The 20,267-nt window shown below is 56.3% G+C and overlaps 1 protein-coding gene across 2 annotated transcripts in view; it reads left to right on the top strand.

Moving 5' to 3' along the window:
• Nucleotides 1–15,149, top strand: part of SAP30BP (SAP30 binding protein) — a 32,973-nt gene extending 17,824 nt beyond the window's left edge. For both annotated transcript variants that reach the window (XM_015563276.1, XM_015563275.1), the window contains 8 exons: nt 4,641–4,683; nt 9,052–9,140; nt 11,238–11,329; nt 12,114–12,174; nt 12,253–12,304; nt 13,144–13,202; nt 14,300–14,384; nt 14,684–15,149. In XM_015563276.1, the coding sequence (XP_015418762.1) occupies nt 4,641–4,683; nt 9,052–9,140; nt 11,238–11,329; nt 12,114–12,174; nt 12,253–12,304; nt 13,144–13,202; nt 14,300–14,384; nt 14,684–14,865 (663 nt within the window). In that variant the 3' untranslated portion in view covers nt 14,866–15,149. The remainder of the gene's footprint in view (nt 1–4,640; nt 4,684–9,051; nt 9,141–11,237; nt 11,330–12,113; nt 12,175–12,252; nt 12,305–13,143; nt 13,203–14,299; nt 14,385–14,683) is intronic.
• The last annotated feature ends 5,118 nt before the right edge of the window (nt 15,150–20,267 follow it).

The following is a 20,267-nucleotide window of genomic DNA, read 5'->3' as shown; positions in this document are numbered from 1 at the left end:
GTCCAGGCTCTGTCATTCCTGAACATGAGGCCCCTGCTGGGATTATTGCGTTCTTACAAGCCTCAGACACGATTGATTGAGAGTAAAGGATGGCTTATAAGTAGCTGCTCTGCTCCTGAAGTGAGGTATTCTTGGGACTTTCTTGGGCAGTCCCAGGTCTGAGCACATGAGGTTTGGAAGGCATTGTTTACTAATCTCCCTCTCCAGCTGATGACATCATCCAACAGAACGTGTGCCTGTGGCATTCTGAGCGCTTCTCTGTGCCTCAGGCTCCCAGGCTGAGGAGCGAGGCTTGGCAGAACCCAGTGGAGCTGCCGGAGGCTGTGGCTTTGTCTGAGTTGGACCCTGGACCTTTGAGTGTGCTTTGGGGGCAGTTCCAGGAAGGACAGGTGAATCATTGGCTGCAAATAACCCCCCTCCCTCTGCTGGTCCTTCCCGGCGAGCCCATCCTTGAGTCCATCCTCGCAGCTCGTGCGCAGGCAGCCTGGCCACTTCGTGGGTCGTGTAGTTTCCACCCTGTCCTCTGCTTTAGCCTCGGTGGTCGCTGGACTTCCGTATTCTCTGCCGGGCGACCAAGTCCAGGCTCTGTCATTCCTGAACATGAGGCCCTGCTGGGATTGTTGCGTTCTTACAAGACTCAGACACGATTGAGAACCAGAGTCTAGCAGGTTCGAATCCCTGCTCTCCAGGGACCAGGGACAGACGGCCAGCCTCCAGCCTGTGGGCTCCGGCTCGGGAAGCCTGGGGAGGCCGGCGGGCGGACAGACGAGGGGTCTGCCTCCGAGTTTGGTCTCTCCAGTGGTTCAGTGCTCTCGCTCCTCGGCCCTCTTGGCCTCTTAGGAAGCGTGAGCTTCCTGGTGTCTGGGTTGGACTTGAACTACAGCTGAGGCTGTTTACCTGGTCTTTCTCCAGGAGCTGCGGTGAGGTGCTTTGTTTCCACCTTCCTCGGGAACCGGGAAAGCCCTGTGTCTGAAGGGCGTGGCTCGGTGTCCAGGTCTGTCCAGGTCTCGGCCCATCCCCCCCGCTGACGCTGACGCAGATGCAGACACTCTGCTGTGATAGGTCTCCAGGCGGCGCTCAGACTTTGACCAGCTACAGGCTCTCCCTGCGGGCCAGAGAGGTGCACTCATCCAGCCCGGGCGGGTGTCCCTGCGTACAAGTCAGGACAGGGGCCCCGTGCATTGCGAAACCCTGCCTTGGGGAAGAGGAAGAGAAGGAACAGTGGTTTCTGGTTGCCCTTGACTTGTACCCCTCGCTGCTCCCTTCCTGCCTGTGTGAGGGCGCAGAGAGAATCGCCTGGCTGCAGCTTTGGTCAGACCGGTTTCTTGAACCACCGACAGTTGGACAGCGGGAACCTTTTGTCTGTCATTTTAAACACTTTGTCTAATGTTTGTTCTGACACCGAGGCTGGCTTCCAAGAGCGCTCTCGTGGGCGCTTGCTGCTGCTTTTGTACTGGATTCCTGGTACGTGACTAGGCCGTGACTGGGAAGAGGCTGTCTCTCCGAGTCTTCATCTTGCGTGTGCACACCCTCACCCCACCCCCAAGTCCCGTCCTCCCCGGAGGCTGCTTTTGCTGGATGAAACTGACCTCAGAGGCCAGTGGTTCGTAAATGGTTCTAATGCACATATTTTGAGTATTTGACACCTGTCCTCACTGGTCTCACCAGATACTGTGACTCCTTCCTCCTTGCTCGTTGCTCGTTGCTCGAAGGCCTGGACACTGGTCTCACCAGATACTGTGACTCCTTCCTCGTTGCTTGAAGGCCTGGACCCGGCTCCCAGCTCCCAGCTCCCAGCTCGGGGAAGAATGCATGCTGATGGGGCTGCAGGCCCCTGGCTGTGGGGCATAATCAAGCTTTTTCCTCGTGCTCAGGGCAGGGTGTGGGGTTAAGCATCATTAGGGTCCAAAAGAACTTGGGTTGCTGGTGTCCTTGTTCAGGGACATATTGGTCCAGTGACACGTGCCAGGAGCTCAACACCCAGCGTGCTCGTGTCAGAGGGGGAAGAATTACCTTCTGAAACCGGACAAGGTGTGGCCACCGGGGGGCACGGGTTCCCATTGCTTGACTCCTAGGGCTTTAGAAGTCCCAGGGGTGCCTGTGACACAGGGGAATCCGCACAACCGGAGATTCCAAGTCTTTTCAGGAGGCCGTTGTGCGGGATTGTGGCTTCTCACCTGTGTTGGCTCATTTACACGTTTGGCCGACAGAGTTCCCTTAAGGCAGGACAGTCTTCTCGCGCTTGGCATGGGTCCACGCCCACTGGTCGGTCCTTTGCTTGGAGTGACCGTGGAGCCGGATCCCACTGCAGATAAGTTGGGGTGGGACTTGTTCCTGAGGACACTGGGTTGTGATTAAGAGTCCATGGGACTCAGGGTACACTCAGGGCACGCGTTGTGTGTGTGTGTGTGTGTGTGTGTGTGTGCGCATGAACACTGTGAGGGTAAAAACAAAGACTAGACTAGCTGGCAAATTGAAACCAGCTGTTTTTATCTTGTGGGAGTAGAATGATTGATTTGGGGGGATGAGGAGCCAAGCCACAAAAGGAAAGACAAGCCACCTCAGCTCGGCCAGGCAAGGACCTTGTGAAATGCAGGGTTCCCAGCCCTCTGCCTCCCTGTTGCTCAGGATCGCAGACCTACTAGAAGCCACAGGGAGGCTCAGCCCTTGCACCTGCCCAGGCAGCCTCCAGAGTAGATCCCCTTTGAAGAGACGCGCTTGTTTGGGGACTGACTTCCTGTGTCCCTGGAGCGGACACCTAGGATCCCAACGTGACAGCTTGCCTCCTTCCTGGCTCCTTTGCATGGTTAGCGGTCAGTGCTCCCTGCGACCAGCCAGCTGGCCCAGGGGAAGAGGTAGGATGTACCCAACTGATGTTCCCACAATTAGCACCCGAAGGCTGTCCCTGCAGGGAAATTTAAGGGCCTTTCCCCCATTTTGTTACTGTCATGCTCTCTAGCATTTGTTGCCCCAGAGTCCCTGCCACAAGGGGTTGTTGTGGAGCAGCTGGTTGATGACCAGCCTGGATTTGGCATGGCAGTCCTCCAAGCACACCTCCGACCCGCTCGGTCCCAGCACAGACCAGCTTCCTCTGTGCCCACCTGGTAGGCAGGGGTGAGAGGCAGAGAAACAGGTTGCTAAGCAGCCTGGCCTGGACATGGTGCCGGTCCAGTGAACAGCCGCAGTGTTCAGGAGAGTGCGGGGGGCAGGTCGGAGGGGGGGGCCTGTCCCACAATCAGTAGGGACTTTGGGGGAAGGGGCTGAGGTCCTCTACTCTGGCCTTAGCGTGGACCATGGCGTGAGAGGTGAGGTGGCCTTCCCGCACCCCCCTTTCTGACATGGGATCTGGGTGTAAGGTTTCCTCGTGAGTGGAGCGCAGAGCTCTGCAGCTGTTTCCACGGACCAGCCTTGCCAGAGCCCTTCCTGTCTGAGCTCCTCCCTCACCGACCAGAGCGAAAGCACATGAGGCCCACAACTTCCTGGGAGCCCAGCTTCTGCCACTTTAGCGCGTGGTGGCACTTTCGCCCCCTGATCTGTGTTCAAGGGGCTAAGTTTCCCCAGAAATGGAGATGCGGGTCCTGGTGATGTACATTTGGGACAGCGCAAGCAAGGGAAGGCCTCCCTCCCCCGGGCCGGGCCTGTGAGGGGGCTGGGCCCTTCCTTCTCCAGGTAGACCCGGTGAGGCGAAGCCTGCACTCGGCGGGAAACGCACAGCAAGGCCAGGAGGTCTGCAGAAACCTGTGCTCTTAGGGTTCTGCACACCCTAGAACAGAGGACCGTGGAAGTAGGTGTGGGGCAGTAGTTCGCATTAAGGATCAGAGAGAGCTTTTCTTTAGAGGGAATGGAAAGCCGATGGGAGAGAGCCAGCAGGGGAGAGCCAAGCACTCGGCGGGAAACGCACAGCAAGGCCAGGAGGTCTGCAGAAACCTGTGCTCTTAGGGTTCTGCACACCCTAGAACAGAGGACCGTGGAAGTAGGTGTGGGGCAGTAGCTCGCATTAAGGATCAGAGAGAGCTTTTCTTTAGAGGGAATGGAAAGCCGGCGGGAGAGAGCCAGCAGAGGAGGGGGAGAGCCAGCAGGGGAGCAGGGGAGAGCCAGGAGAGCACCTCTGTGGTTCGGTCACTGGTCAGAGGCCACTCCGTGCCAGCTCCGCTCCGGTTCCATGAGCTGCCCCCTGTGATGAAGTCTCCCCCTTTTTTGCTTAAACTAAAAGTCAGAAAGATCTCTTTGGAGTAGATAGTCTTTGTGTTTAGTGCTGGTATTCCATGTTATAAAGCAGCCCCCTCTGGCTTCCTCAGTCCCAGGTTGGGGCGGCGGTGTCCGGGGTGACTGGCCAGGGGACGGCATCGGGAGGGTCCTGGGGTGCGGATGGCACTGGCTGGCGTTTGTTCTCCTCCGTGGTGATGGTATTGGTGCTGCTGGAGGCTGTGAGGAGAGACTGACGCGGGTGACGAGCATCACAGCTGCTCTGATGAAGGAAGAAGGGGGTCAGGGATCCCCCAAACCCCTCCCCCCAAGCATCGCTCGCTCTTAGATGCCTTCACCGTTTTTCCTTCCTCGATTATCCTGAGTGGTCTCTGCGTAAAGCAGCCGGGTCAGGAGCCAGGCTTACCGCCTTGTGTGTCTGTTTGTCTTTGCAGGATAACCCAGAAGTAGAAAAGCGGGATCCACAGGAATTAGTTGGTAAGTTCCCAGGGAGCCTCGGGGCATATTTCTGAGCCTCGCTAGGGCCTGCGGGCATGGCTCCTCTGCTGTGATCCTTGTCTCCCCTCCTCTCTCTCAAGGCCTTTGGCATTTCCTAAGATGTCCGGGTAAGACACCCACAAACAATTCTTCTTTGGAAATCATAGTCATGTGATTTCACTGGCTCCAGCAGTGCTGTAGGGGGGACTCAGGGCCCCATGGAGCCGGGAGCTAAGTCCCCTTTTGCCCTGGACCCGTCCTCCGTCCCTGTACCCCCTTCTCGCCCTCTGCTGGCATATTCATGTGCTCAAGGAGCAGACACGTGGCCTCTGCTGGCACTTTGCTCTGTCCCCGGGGGAGAGCATGCCTCACAGTCCTGGAGTCCAGGATCCTTTGTGACTTGAGGGCAGGGCAGTTACATTTCTGGAAAATGGCATCCAGGTCTGTTAAACCCCAGCCTCCTCATCCTCTTTGAAGCCCCTCAACTCCTTCGGCATGGCCTGGACTTTGCAGCTGCTCTCCCAGAGCCAGCAACCTCACTGAGGGGTTGACGCTGCTCCCTGTGGCAGCCCCTTTCTGCCTGCCGACGCTTCACAAAGCAGGGTGCCTGCTCCCCAGCTACTGGCCCCCCTCCCCAGGCAGCCTGCTTCCGGCCGCGCCTCCACCTGTCCTTTCCCTGGACAGGGTCCCTTCACCGGGGGTGGGAGGTGAGAACCGATTCTGGTTTTCTACTGGAAGAACTGAAAATTATTCCCATTTGTCTTCTGAGGGAGGATTGGGTAGGAACGTGATCGCTCTGAGTGTCCCTTTATTCCTGAATTCTCTGATGGAGTGTGAGTCCTTCAAATCCTGTGAGAATCAGACCTTTCCTCAGACCTTAGGGTTTGCTCTTTAGAACATGGCGCTGTGGGGGCACTAGTTGGCTTTGTGGGCAGAGGAAGAACACCCCCTGCCAGGATGCCCGTGGCTCCCCGAGGGGGTGGTCCCTGGTGAGGACAGGCTGGAGCCCCTCCCTGCGCCCCATTGTCTTTGCTGTTTACTACCAAGAAACGGGGGTGGGGGGGTCAGAGAGCAGCCCACCCAGGAGCCCGCGGCCACATTGTCCTCCGGTCCCACTGGCAGTGCTCACGCCTGGCAGGCGGCGGAATGTGTGTGGGCATCAGCCATGTCCGCTCCAACGTCCACGACCAACTCTCACTTTTTCTCTCCTGCCACTTTTAGAAAATAGTGGTGTTGAGGTGTGACTTGCCCAGAGTAAGAGTCACCGGTTTAAGGTGCACCGTCGGGTGCGTTTTGACGGGATGCAGTGGTGAGCCCACCGCAGACTACAGAACATCTCACTGACCCCAGAACGTCCCCTGGCCCCTCCCTCAGCCCAGCCAGGCAGACACCTCCCTTCACCGTGGTTTTCCTCGTTCAGAAGGTCACACAAGTCAGGGTTTCTCGGCCTCGGCACTGTCGGCACTTGGGGGCTGGATAACTCTTTGCTGTGGGGGCCTGGCCTGTGCCTCGGACAGTGTGTTAGCATCACTGGTCTCTGTGGCCCAGATAGCGGTAGCACTGCCCTCCTCCCAGCCCACCTGTGACAGTTAGAAATGTTTCTAGACATCGCCGAACGTCCCTTCTTGTTTTTGTTTGTTGTCATTGTTTTGTTGCCTGCACCGTTTCTGTAATCCATTCACCTGCAGAGGACACAGCTCTTCGAGCCTCATTGTTTGGTTGCCGTCACCCGTTCTCACTGAGGAGGCACAGCTGAACACAGTGCCCATACCCGCTCCTTTCATCCATTCTCGGCATGGAGGACTCGGGTTGCTCCCCTGGTGTGAAAGCATTTCATCTGTGTGGACAGCCCCAGGTTTAATGGAGCAAATGACAGCAGAGGAGCTGACCTACCGGTCTTTCCAGCTGCTTGAGCACGCACTCTCCATCCCCTCCAGGTGCCCACCAATGCCCACGGGCGTGCCTGGCACTGTGGCGCCTGGGTGGAGTTCTTCATGACGCTTGTGAGCTAGTGCCTCCTCCCCACAGCCCCACAGTACCCGCCAGGCATCCTTTCCTCCCTCGTTACTAAGCCAGCTGACTGGCTGCTCCTGCCAGATTGGCACCTGGCGGCTATGGTGCTGTCGCTGTTTCGTGACTTGGGTGTGCACGGGGGTGAATCACACCGAGGGCAGGCTTCTCAGATCCTGAGTGTGGCCGCCTGACAGACCCAGGAGCAGCTAGACGTGGCTGCCGCTCCCCCCTGCTCCCCCCCACCCCGGTGCTGGGAAGGTTTCTCAATGTGTCTCCTGGGGAAATGGAGGCTCTGGCTACACAAATAGCCAATAAATAGGTGGGTTTGATGTCTTCTACTTTTGATTCACCCTGGGACTTAGGAATGAATCGCTAAAAGGTTGCTCCTGAAGTCGAAAGGATAACCTTTTATCTCGTTTCCTGAATGTATCCCTTCATTTGCCAGCTACTTCCTAGGAATTCTCTTGTTCTAACCCAGCATCTCAGAAGGGGCTCTCCCTGCCCCTGCCATACTGTGTACCATTTGAGCCCGAGTGTGGTTGGGTTGCTGTGGCAACACTGTCACACCCTGTTTTTCCTAAAGGCTTTCCTGGAAAATGCCAAAGGGCATTCTTTGTCTCTGTGTCACGTGCACACAGGCACTCTCCGCGCCAGGGAAGAGTTCACCCCTCCCTGCCGGGTGCCCACAGCCTGCCCGGGCCCTGCTCGCTCTTGTTGCTCATGCTCATGACATCGGAGGCCACCTCACCCAGCCATTCCCTCAGCCCGGCTCTGCAGCTGCTTGAATATGGGCCTTCGAACTCCAGTTTCTCTGGGGCTGGAGGAAGGAGGAAGTCAGAATGAGTTTGAACTTCGGCCAGATCTGGGTGTCACCCTTGCTGCAGGAGGCAGGAGGCAGAGGAAGGTGCTGGGCAGAGAGCAGCACATGGTTCTCTGCTGGAAGCGGCTCCGAGGCTGCACTGCCATCTGGGTCCACAGCAGGATGTCACCCAGGCTCGGTCCTCCTGTCCGCGCCCCACATGGCAGCTCTAGTGCTCGGTTCTGGGGGGTGGGCACCTGGTGCAGGCCCACTGACACACTGAGAGGTGACACCCTGCCCTGGCTGAGCCCAGTCTGGTGCTGGCAGTGTGTGCGGGCGTGTTCGGCCACCGCTGAGACTGGTTAAGCCAGGGAGCCCTACCCTCAACTGTATCAGCACCGAGCTCTTTACAGTAACAATGGAAATCAGAGCACCTTGTCTGCTAAGACACATCTTCGCCTTGGAGAAGGGGAGGCTGTGCCAGGCCACCCCCAGGCAGAGCGCAGCCACTCGGCCAGCCGCACACACAGGGGGCCCAGGAAGTGCCTGCTGGGCGTTGCTGGTGCTTTTTGTTCATTCTTTCTGTTCATCCTGCCCCACCCCGTTCCGCCTGCTGTTTTGCTCATTGTATGGTCCTTTTCATGAGAGAGTGTTTTTAAAGAGCACAGGCAGACCTCACAACAAACAGCGCATTGTCTGAGTGAGCCAGAGCACGGCTGCAGTTGCAGGGGCGGCCGGGGTGGGGAAAGGAGTGGGGAGGGGAGACTTGGGGGGCAGTGGCAGGTCTACGAGGGAATGGTTTCTTGGGACTTGTGGTTATCCACTTCAGAATCGGGCCTTTTGTTCCCAAGAATGAGGTGGACCAAAGAGGGTCAGTTGGTTTGTTTATTTTTTTAAAGATCCTAAGCTAATTTCCAACAGGTAATTTTTTTAATGCCATTTATGCACAAAGCAGCTTTGAATGCGTGGAGTCCCCAAATCTAGGGAGCCTTGTGCCCTCTTTATCCTTTACCTTAGGATGAAAAGGGTGGCATTAAGCAGCTCTGAATTTCCAGAGCCCTGGGAGCTGCTTTAAGGACAGCCAGTGGAGGGCTGGAGTCAGCCAGTGTGCACGTCCCTCCCCGCCCTGGGTTCAGCTCCTGCACGTTGGCAGCTTGCCGTTGGCCGTGGCAGCGTTTACACCGCGGGAACTGGCAGGTGCTGCAGATAGTGGCTGTCCCCGTCCCCACCTCCCTTTTACCTGCACCGCCCAGGCATACTCTTTCCTTGGAAGTTACTGCTGTGCCATGTTGGCGTGCATTCTTTACACTCGTACCCTCTGCCTGAACTTTCCTTCCTCCAAGCGGGCACATGCTGGCTCCTTCTGGTCACATGATCTCAACTCAGATGACACCACCCGCTGAGAGGCTAGTCTGAACACTTCCATAGCGTGTATCCCTCCCTGAAAACACTGTATGTGCTTTTCCCCCATTGTCCTTGTGTACCCCCATTGCCCCTGTGTGCCCCCTATTCTAACCCCCAGCTCCCTACAGAATTTTCCTCTGTTCTCTCAACAGCCTCCTTTTCTGAAAGAGTCCGGAATATGTCACCTGATGAAATCAAGATCCCGCCAGAGCCCCCGGGCAGATGTTCAAATCACCTGCAGGTAGGCACCGAGCTTGACTCTGTGGCCGGGGCAGGTGTCTGGTTTGGTCCGGCTTGAAGAGGCTTCTGTAAAAGAAACACCCAGGTGGGAAGGAGCCTGCAGTCCGGTTACCTCCCTTATCCGCTCTCAGGAGTTGCTGTGTACTAACTGCCACCCTCCGCCACCTCACCTGGTGCTGGCTGTATACCACCCTCTGCCACATCACCTGGTGCTGCGCTGGCTGGGGCACCCTGGCTTGCCCTCCATGAGGGCCTGTACCTAGACAGAGAAGATGACATACCTTTTCTATGCAACCCAGCTGAGCCAATGAGAACATTTCAGAAGGAACTTTGTTAAGAAACCGAGGGACTGTCAGAATGTAAAATAAATTATAAAAATGTTAAACACGAGCATTTTTTTATGCCTAAAATTCCCATGCTCGTATCCCAAAAATGCCAGCTCACTAGCTGTTTGTCATCCAGTCCCATACAGACCTGAGCTGAGGTTTTGAAACCCCAGGGATGCGGAGCAGTTAGTGCAGTTACCCCTTGGGAGCAGGCCCTCGGGGACAGCTGGGGCCCGGCCTTCTAGCCTCTGAGAGGGTTTCTAGTCCCCCTTCAGGTCCCCTGTGAATGGGACCTGTGACAAGCAGTAGGCACACCCCCTCTGCCGGCTGCCTGCGGTGGCCACGGGGCTACCTGCTCCACCTTGGACCCTATAGAGCAGCGGTTCTCAACCTGTGGGTCGCGATCCCTTTGGTGGTCGAACGACCCTTTCACAGGGGTCGCCTAAGACCATCCTGCATATCAGATATTTACATGATGATTCATAACAGTAGCAACATTACAGTTGTGAAGTAGCAACGAAAATAATGTTATGGTTGGGCCATAACATGAGGAACTGTATTTAAAGGGCCAGAAGGTGGAGAACCACTGCCATAGAGGCTCCACCTGGGACCCCATAGAGTCCCCTGGAGCCTCGTGCTGCTCCGCAGGCCCATGCACACCCTCGCGGATGGGTGACTCATGGGACCGGGCTGTGGAATGCAGCGGGCGGGGGCTTCGGCGCAGTGAAGATTCTCTTCCTTTTCCGGAAGTCTCCTCCCTCTGCTGAGTCGTCAACCCCCTGCCCGCCACCCCCAAGCCTAGCGTAACCTCCACACCAGGCAACAAGTCTCAGCCTGTCAGGACAGTCTAGCCATCTGCCAGGCGCAGACAGCCGCTCAGCCTGGAGTGAGGCTATTTCTCCTCTAGATCCTCCTAGTGGGAGAGAGCATGACGCAGCACCTTTCCGCTCACCCGAGATGGGGGAGTCGTCTCATGGCCCAGGAGACCCAGAAAAGTCCTCTGTAAGAGAGGCTGCCCCATAGGCCGGGCCTTCTGTGGGCCTCCCCGCCTGCCTTTGCCAGAGTGCTCAGGTCTGTCCCTCTCGGCTCCTCTCTTCCCTGGTAGACAGATGGCAACCTCTCTCTCACTCGGTGCTTCCGCTGGCCACGGCAGAAAGGTGGGCCTTCACAGTCACCTCTCCCAGCATTCCCAAAGGGCATCCCTTGGACTTCTAACCCCCCACCTCCGTTCACAAGTGAGAGCTGAACTTGACCCCTGACGGTGCCTCTTGATGAAGTGGTGGGGACCAGTCATCCCCACAAAGACATTCTAGGAAGTTTGTGAGGCCAAATCCAAAAAACTCTACTCCTGCCTTCCTCCGAAGGACACAGCCTTCTGGTCTCCCGCTGAGGACTTGCCCCCGTGTTAACATGTAAAACCAGCCTCCAGCCCCTGCCCATCACCGCTAGTGCCTGAAACTCCTCTCCCGATGATGCAGGAGCTGCCGAACCAGGTGGGGACTCGTCCACGGTCTTCTCTGTGGCTTCTCGGCCTTGACCTTGTTACTACTCCCTCTGCCAGCTATCCAGACGGAGCCAGAGGAAAAGCGCGGTGTAAACAGGCTGCTCGCGGTTCAGAGGCTGGTCAGAGGCTGGGTGGAGAAAGTGTGGCTGGAACAGGGCTTTAGGCGGCCCTGGATCTCCCGTGTCCGTGTGTCCACACAGCCCATGTGACCACAGACTGGGCCTGGGGGCATGGTGGGGTCATAGGGCCCTCTGTTTCTCTTCCGTAGGACAAGATCCAGAAGCTGTATGAGCGGAAGATGAAGGAGGGGATGGATATGAACTACATGATCCAGAGGAAGAAAGAGTTTCGGAACCCCAGGTGAGTTTCCCATGAGCCTGCAGGGTTGGTTGAGTCATTGATGTTGGACCAGGGACTGAGGTACCCCATGGATGTGGCGAGGAGAGACCCAGCTAGGATCCCACCTGAGCCCAGAGGGACCATCAGCCAGTTTGCGATCCCAGCCGGACATTTACCATTTCAGATCCAGGCTGCACATAAACCAGTGTGTGGACTGGGAGCCAAGAGGCCAGGCCTAGAATGGGGCCTGCCTGGGTTCTTATACCTGCTCAGCTCCTAAAGTACGTGACCTCACAAGGCCTCAGTTTCCTCATCCGTGAGTGGGGGTTGGACTAGACCATTGTGGGTTCTTCTCTCACCTCTAAGAAGTCCCTGGTTCTGCGTGTAGGCGACAGACTTTAGGACAGAGCTGCCTGTCTTACTCTGCCCAGTGCCTGAGCAAGGGGCACACCTGGGAAAGTCGGGTGTGAAGGCAGCAGGGACCTGCCCCGGCCTCTGTGTGGGCCTGAGTGTGGTAGCCCCAACACAGCCACAGCTGGAGGTCAGGTGTCCAGGTCAGACCCCAAAAACACACCCCTCACCTCGACACCGTTCAGCCTGGCCCCTGGCTAGCCGTCATCCCGCGAGAGTGGCGTGCAGAAGTGACTGGTCATGTCGGGCCCGTGCACATCTCCCTCCCGCTGGGAAGCTCGCTGAGAACAGTCCCGCTGGGTGTTCAGATTTTGTCTGAGCCCAGAAGCTGGGTGGTGGTGATCTCTTAAATTCTGGCACCCCTGCTCAGGGCCTCATCCTTTTCTTCTTTCAGCATCTACGAGAAGCTGATCCAGTTCTGTGCAATTGATGAGCTCGGCACCAACTACCCGAAGGTACGTCCCGCACGGAGGCTGAGGCTGAGGGAGAGAGATGGCCCTTACTGACTGCAACGCTAACCTTTTCTTTTTCAGGATATGTTTGACCCCCATGGCTGGTCTGAGGACTCCTATTACGAGGCATTAGGTAGGTAGTCATCTGTCTGTCCGTCCGTCCACCTGCATACCCATCTGTCCCTCCATCTGTTCGTCTGTCCGTGCAGTCATTCAGTCACCAGACAACATGCATTTCAAGGTCTCCTGTTAGTCCCTGCCCACGGGGCTGGTGTACAGCCCTGAACAAGACAGGCCCCTGGCTTAGGAGGCTTATGACACAAAGAAGACCGAGGGTGGAAGGGGGAATTCCAGCAGTGAGTGCTCTGCGATGGGGTGCAGGCGGGGCCGCCTGACCAGGCCAGGGGCTGGGCACCGAGGAAACACGTTCAAGCAGAGGCTTGATGATGCCGAGGCCAGCCCAACGGTACACGGGTCACAGGCAGGGGGACGGGTCACAGGCAGGCAGGCGGGCGGCATGTTGTGAGGCTGCAAGAGCACGGGGGAGGGGGCGCGTTGGGGGGACGGGGAGGAATTTCAAAGGGTCCATGCCCTCAAGTGACAGGTCTCAAATCAGCAGCCCATGGACCAGATCCGGCCTGCAGATGGGTTTTGTTTGGCCCACACAAGTCTTGTCTTGCTTTAACTTGAACAGCTGACAACATTCTCCCTGAAAAGCCATAATTCCAGCTTCTCATGGTCCAGGGAAGGTAGTCGATACCGGGCCTTCTGTATTCCCACACAGAGCGGGCAGCCGAACTCAGAGCGTGCGCACCTGGGCCTTTGGGTTTGAGGCCCTGCGGGCCTGGAGGCCGCCTTAGTGCATCAGACAAGATGCAGGGAAGGCAGCCAGTGCTGGACTAAGGTCCCTCGGCCTGAAGTGTGGGAGCTGTCCCAAGGCCACTTTTGTAACAGCTCCTCTTGTCTTTGTAGCCAAAGCCCAGAAGGTTGAAATGGACAAATTGGAAAAAGCCAAAAAGGAGCGAACCAAAGTAAGCGATGGGCAAATGTCCTGGATGCAAGGGGCGTGTTTAGGGTTTGTGGATCCTGCTGGCAGAGCCCCAAGGGCTCCAGGCTGCTCTCCGGCCCTGCCCCAACCCCAGTTCGTTGCCTGGTGGTGCTCGGAGCCTTAGGGGTGCCTTGGGGAGGGACAGGCCTTGCTCGCTTTCCAGCCTGTCTCAGCTTGAAGTCACTTTCCAGTTGCTTCCATTTGGCTTCTTGGATCTTGTAGTTGCTGCCTTTGTCCCTCCATCCCCACCCCTGACAGCTGCAGAGCGCTGGTGGCTCTCTCTCCAGGGCTGTTGTGTCCTCCCTGGCTGAAGGGAGGCAGGTATTTCCTCCTGAGAGCGCTCTGGTCGGTGCCTTTCGTGGCCTCCAGAGCTGACCTTGGCGGCCTGCCCAGTGCTTCCCTGTAGGTCCTCATCTGATGGCCAGGTGACCCCTCACGTTAGGACCCTGAGCACCGCTTCTTCCTGAGCAGGACGGGAGCTTTGGGGAAGGGAAATGTGGCTATGAGACCAGCACTGTATGACCAGAGCCTCCGAGAGAAAGTTCAGGACAAAGCCCTTCCCGCCTTTGGTTTGGCCTGACCCTCCGTAGTTGTGGCCGCCAGGAGGCCTCCCTCACCCCCAGGCAGAGGAGCTGCTGGGCCCTCTGGGCGCTGTGCTGGGGCGGTCAGGTTTTCTCATTCTTAGCCCTGGATTGAGTTCCCTTCTCTCTCCTTTCCCTCCCCCTCCCAAGCCCCAGGGTCCTGAGCTTCCTTCCCCTGTGCTGCCGGCACCCCTTCCTCGTGGTGTGAGGAGGGGGCCTGGGCATGGGAGGTGGGGCGGCGGGAAGGGGTGCCCCTGGTGTGTGCAGAGAAGCCTGGTGATGCGGGAGGATCCAGTGTCTGGGGAGTTTTCTTCTGAGTAAAAATCCCCTTCGGGCGCCTCTGGAACACCCCCTTCCCCCTCAGTCACGCTGGCACAGGTCCTCAATGCCTGCTTTGTGTGGTGCCAGCCACACGCCTGTGCCCCAGGGCAGATGGCTGGCACGAAGGTGGGACCAGCCTCGTGGCCCAGGTCTCACTCCCTTCCCTCTTGCCCTCCAGATTGAGTTTGTGACCGGCACCAAGAAAGGCACCACGACCAACGCCACGGCCACCACCACCACCACGGCCAGCACAGCTGTTGCAGGTAGAAGGCGCTTGTCTGTTTCCAGCTGCACCACAGATGGAGCAAGGGTTTCCCTGCCTCGTGGGGGGAACAGACCCCACGGGGGTGGGGGATCCCCACGGGGACTCGGGCCTCGGCTCCACCTCCCTGTGCCAGCCTTGAAGGCCGGGCTGCCCCCGGTTCACGGGCTGCCCCTTGGCTTTCCGTGGCCAGCCCTGAGGCTCCTGTTCCCTACGCTCTGGCTCTGGCCGCTGCTCCTGGAAAGGGGGTGGTCTGTTTGCTTTGTCTTGGTCCTGACCTCTCTCTCGCCTTATTTCCAGATGCTCAAAAGAGAAAGAGCAAGTGGGACTCAGCCATCCCAGTGACAACCATAGCCCAGCCCACCATCCTCACCACCACGGCAACCCTGCCAGCTGTCGTCACCGTGACCACCAGTGCCAGCGGCTCCAAGACCACCGTGATCTCTGCCGTGGGCACCATCGTGAAGAAGGCCAAGCAGTGACCCAGGCACCAGCTTGGAGCGGCTCGGACATTCCTTCCCTTCAAGGGAGGAGCCGCTCCAGGACTTGATAAGAGATGAGACTACCCCCCAATGACGATGCCCGCGGGAGCTTCCGCGTTTTATATTTCAGGACTGGGACCTGCTCCCCAGAGGCCGCCCCGCGAGGACCCTCTGTGGCCTTCCAGCCAAAAGGATGTTGCTGCAGAGGTGTGAGCTGTGGACAGGGTCCTTGCGCCACCCGGGTCCATTGCCCTATTAAAAGTGCTTGTTCTTGCATCTTGGCATCTCGGATGCATTGGGCTCGCCTACAGTCAGTTTGCAGGCGAACACGAAAGCTCCAGTGCCCTCTCCGTCTTCCGGTTGTGGTTACTGCTCAGTGTTGAGGGCTGGCCCAGGAAGATGCCGTGGCAGGAGGGGGCCCAGACAGTGGGTGAGGCCCTGTGTGGCCGCTGCCCGCTGTCCTGCTTCCAAAACCCAGCCCGTTCTCATCCAGGAGCAGAGGCTGCTGCTCCCTTGGGGGTGATTGAGCTTCCGGGCCCCTTGGACACACCCACACTTTAAAGTCAGGCCAGTCCCCAGGAGGGCTGGGGTGATCCCCACCCACACAGGGAGGGGCAAAGCCTCGGCTCCTGGCCGCAGCTGCCTGGGCCCTGGGCACCCCCCCAGCGCCGCCCAGAGCGGCAGGGAGATGAATCACCTCCTGCCCTGGCGGGGCAGCTCATTGTTTACAGGAGAGCGGGCTCCTGGGAGGGTCCTGCCTCCACACCCTTCCTGTGCCGTTATCTCTGCCCCACAGCCGCCCGGGCAGCACCAGGGATCGCTGGGCTCCTCCTGGGCCAGAACAGATTTCCCAGCCGTGCCAGCCCAAAGGGGACGCGTTGGCCTCTCCTGCTCTTGGCCACCTCTCCATGCCCGCGGAAGGGCTGCGCGCAGGGAAGGAAGCCGGGCTGTGAAGAGCCGAGTTGCTTCCACGGGGCACGCGGAGGTTGGGAAAGGTGCCCCTAAAATGGACCCGATGCTGTTCGGATGAGTCTGCCCCTGCCGCCCCCAGAATCAAATCAAATCACACTCATCCCCTCCCCCACACGCAGCGCTTGGCACTAGAGGACCCGCTCTCTCCTCTGATAGGACTGCAACCCTGGAGAGGAGCTGCTGCCCCATAGTCCCAAGAGGTCTCTTTTTCTAATCATTTTGTTTTTTAACTTTTAAAATGTCTTTATTGAGTTTTTGGAGAGAGAAACATCAATGAGAAACACTGATCAGCTGCCTCCTGCACACCCCCTATTGGAGATCGATCCTGCCACCCAGGCATGTGCCCTGACGGGGAATGGAACCGGCCACCACTCGCATGAGACGATGTTCAACCAACTGAGCCATACCAGCCAGGTCCCAAGAGGGTCTCTTAAGGGGCTTCCTCCCCTGCAGCCTCTATCAGGGGTCCCTGCTGTGGACGTGGGGGGGCCTCAAAAATCAAATATGGGACTACCATGTGGCCCCTCAGTCCCACTTGGGGGTACAGTGGGGCCTTGACTTACGAGTGTCCCGACTAACGAGTTTTTCGAGATACGAGCCGTCTGTTGGCTGGTTTTTTGCTTTGAGTTGCAAGCTAAAATTTGGGTTATGAGCCAGCTTCAGATACCCCACCGCTAGTTGGCGCAGCGAACGTCACAGTGAACGCCACAACATCAGCCCAGCATCCGTGTCTCACTCGTTCACTGTTGATTTGACGTACGAGTAATTTGAGTTACGAGCTCGGTCGCGGAACGAATTAAACTCGTAAGTCAAGGCCCTGCTGTATATGTCCAAAAGAAAAGCAGGGTCTGAAGTTCTGTTCATCTTCACAGTGTCCAAGAGTGAAAGCAACCAGGCTCCATGGAAGGTTGAGGGATGAAAAACTGGCCTGTACGTACAAGGGAATATTCTGTCTGAAAGGGAAGGAAATGTGACACAGGCCGCAGTAGAGGTGAACCGTGAGGACGCTGTGTCAGTGAAGTAAGCCAGCCACAAAGACAAACACTATGATTCCACTTCTACGAGGTAGCTTTACTGAAGGAGTAAAATTCATAAAGATGAAAAATTGAACAGTAACCAGAGCTGGGGGTAGGGGCCCCGGGGTGCTGTTTAATAAGTATAAACGTTCTGTTTGCAAGATGAGAAAGTTCTGGAGATCTGTTGCCCAAAAATGTGAATGTACTTAACCCTATTGATCTGTACATTTAAAAATTAAGATGGTAATTTTTGTTATATTTTATACTACGATTTTTTTTTTAATCGGGTTGCTTTGTAATAGTAATTAAAATTTTTTTTACCCCTAGCCAGTTTGGCTCAGTGGATACCAAAGGGTCCCGGGTTTGATTCCGATCAATCGCAGGCTCCTCCCCAGGCTGGGCCCTGGTTGGGGCTCGTGCAGGAGGCAACCAATCAATGTGTTTCTTTCACATCAATATTTCTGTCTTTTCCACTCTCTCTAAAAATCTACGGAAAAATATCCTCGGGTGAGGATTAAAAAAAAATTATTTTTTAACAAAAAGAAAAGCAACATTTCCCCAGTATTTTTGGAGGCACATAGTTCATCCCCTGTTGATGAAGGGAACCTCTATATATATATATTTTTTAAATCAGAAGGATGCCTTCTATTAAATGTAAAAACAAAATCACAATTCTGCAACGTCAAAAGAATAGTTGATCCAGGCAAGGACCTACAGTGGACGCTAAAACTCTTTCGGTGAGAGGTAACAGGAAACCGGGCAGGGTGACAAGGCGCCGTCTAGATCAGCAGTCACCAACTGGTGGTCTGGGAGGTCCGAAAGGTTGGCCACCCCTGCTCTAGATTACTTCTGAATCACAAAGTGTAAAACATATTTCTATAAAGACTGATGGCTGTCACTTCATCATCTCTCAGTGAGACAGCTGACATGTGCCACCCATTAAAACACGCAGCACAACCTAAGACTACGCTTGCCAAAAATGGTTCACCTGGCCCTGGCCGGTTTGGCTCAGTGGATAGAGCATTGGCCTGCGGACTGAAGGATCCCAGGTTCAATTCCAGTCAAGGACACATGCCCAGATTGAGGGCTCGATCCCCGGTAGGGGGTGTGCAAAAGGATGTGAACAAATGTAAGCAAATCAATGACTCTCATCGTTGATGTTTCTAGCTCTCCCTCTCCCTTCCTCTCTGAAATCAATAAAAATTTATTTTTAAAAAATGTTTCACCTGAATCTAATCAGACTTTCAGACCCAACTTCCAGTTTGCAGGCAGCTAAAAAACAAGCCCACCGACACCATGAAGAAGCAATCAAACCCAGACAGTGGGGCACTCTGCAGGTCAACTGGCCTTTAAAGGTCAATGGCTGTGGGGGGAGGGGGGACGCTGGTGAGAGAGAAAACAGCTGCAGTGGGTGACGCTAATTCAAAAGGAAATAGTTATAACGGGACAACTAAATTTTAATAGAATTGAGTCAGATATTAGGACATTCTTGTTCATTTTTTTAGGTGTGATAAAGTCATTGTGGTTGTGTGGGGGGACCAGATACACATTTGGAGTATGGAGAGAAAATGTCATGGTATCTCCAACTTCAAATAGAAAGATACATGCATAGCCTTGAGCAGTGGCAGGAACGCATGATTATTGCTAATTGGGGAAAAAAAAGATAAAGGAATACATGACAAGCATATAAAGTAAATATGACAAAGGTTCATTCTTGGTTGGGTCCAGGTAGTAAAAATGCAGATGATCTTTATACTCTTTTCAACGTTTTTACATGTTTGAAAATATTCAAAATAAAGTTGGGGGGATTATAATCTTAAAGGGGGTCTCCTGGCAACCCCCTTGCCCTCGGGGAGACCAGCCTAGCGACTGTCCACCTGGGAGGCCTCTCCCTCAGACGGGCGGTCGGCACTGGGTCTCTATACTGCCCACCAAACTGTTTTGACCACATATCGCCTGTCTATCTTACACGTACCACTCTACCGGTAAGCAATGTATGTTGCCAGGCACAGGGATAGTGGGTTATCTGGCGCAGCCCTGGAGAACACGCCGCCCGCTGTGGCGCTCCCGGGAGCAAGCAGGTGGCGTATTCCAGGCCTCGGGCTTTCCCCAGCCCCGGGCATAGGAGCTCATCCAATGCAAGTGAAATGAATAAGGAGTTGAACTAATGAGTGCACCGGCCTGGCCTGGCCTGGCCTCCCAGGCCTCCCCGAGCCCCGGGGGGGTGCTGGGCGGTGGGAGCGGCAGTACAGAGCCCCGAGGAGGTGGCCCCTACATGCCGGCCTCACTCTGGCCCTACGGCTGCCGAATGAGACAGCCAGGTTTTATTTTTTATCAAATGAATATGGAAGACAGTTATTCTTAACCCTTTGGGGCCAGTAACCTATTCTGGGAATACAAGTCAACGAAGGGCCCTCTCCCCAGCCAGGCACAGCCCCTAGCCCAGTGGTCGGCAAACTCATTAGTCAACAGAGCCAAGTATCAGCAGTACAACGATCGAAATTTCTTTAGAGAGCCAAATTTTTTAAACTTAAACTCTACAGGTAGGTACATTGTTATTAACTTAATTGGGGTGCTCCCAAGGCTTAGGAAGAGCCACACTCAAGGGGCCAAAGAGCCGCATGTGGCTCGCGAGCCAGTTTGCCAACCACTGCCCTATACCACATACCCCTGGAGTTTTGCACATGATCTCAGATGGTTCACAGACAAGCACCCCCAAGGTCCACACACAGACCCCAGATAATGACACTCCAGACCCCCAGAAACCCGAGGAACTGGGGGCTGGTCTTAGGCCTGAGCACCGCCACCAAACGGGCGCTCCCTCCACAGTGCGCCCAGCCAGGAGCCAGCCTTGCCCAGTGCCCGGCCGCCCAGCAGAGCAGCTCTCAAAGAGGACTGGCCCAGGCGGCTGAGCAGTGGCTCCCAGCTGCTCCCACAATCACTGACCGACATGAGCCCTGAGGCTTAGGGAGGCGTCTAGCAAAGCCGTGGGGCCCAGCCAGCCTGGATGGGGCACTGCCCCTGCGGGCACTGTGCACGGAGCAGGGGACAGAAAGATGTGCTGAGCGCTCCATCCTCAGGGGTCACAGTCCAGTGGAGAAGAGAGACCTCAGGACAGGTCCTTTCTAACCAGCGTGGCCTGAGGCTGCACCGTTGGGGCCGGGGCTGCCGGGGATCCTGTTGAATGGCACCCTCGGCAGGTGGGGCTGAGAAATAGACCGATGGGGTCCGGGGCAACTTGGGAGGCTCCAGCTGACACCGGTTTATCTGCAGCCCCGGGGAGATTGCACAGGGAGGGCAGGGCGGAGGGGCAGGTGTGTGAACCAGCGTGTTAAGAACAACTACAGCGATTGGACTGCCCGCCCTGCGGGCGGGTGCTGGCTCCTGATGGTTGTAATTCACAAGGGAAGGAGG

This window comes from Myotis davidii, unplaced genomic scaffold, assembly GCF_000327345.1.
Source record: "Myotis davidii unplaced genomic scaffold, ASM32734v1 scaffold539, whole genome shotgun sequence".
NCBI lineage: Eukaryota > Metazoa > Chordata > Mammalia > Chiroptera > Vespertilionidae > Myotis > Myotis davidii.
Note: the sequence above shows the minus strand (reverse complement) of the source record. Positions and strands in the feature narration are given on the sequence as shown.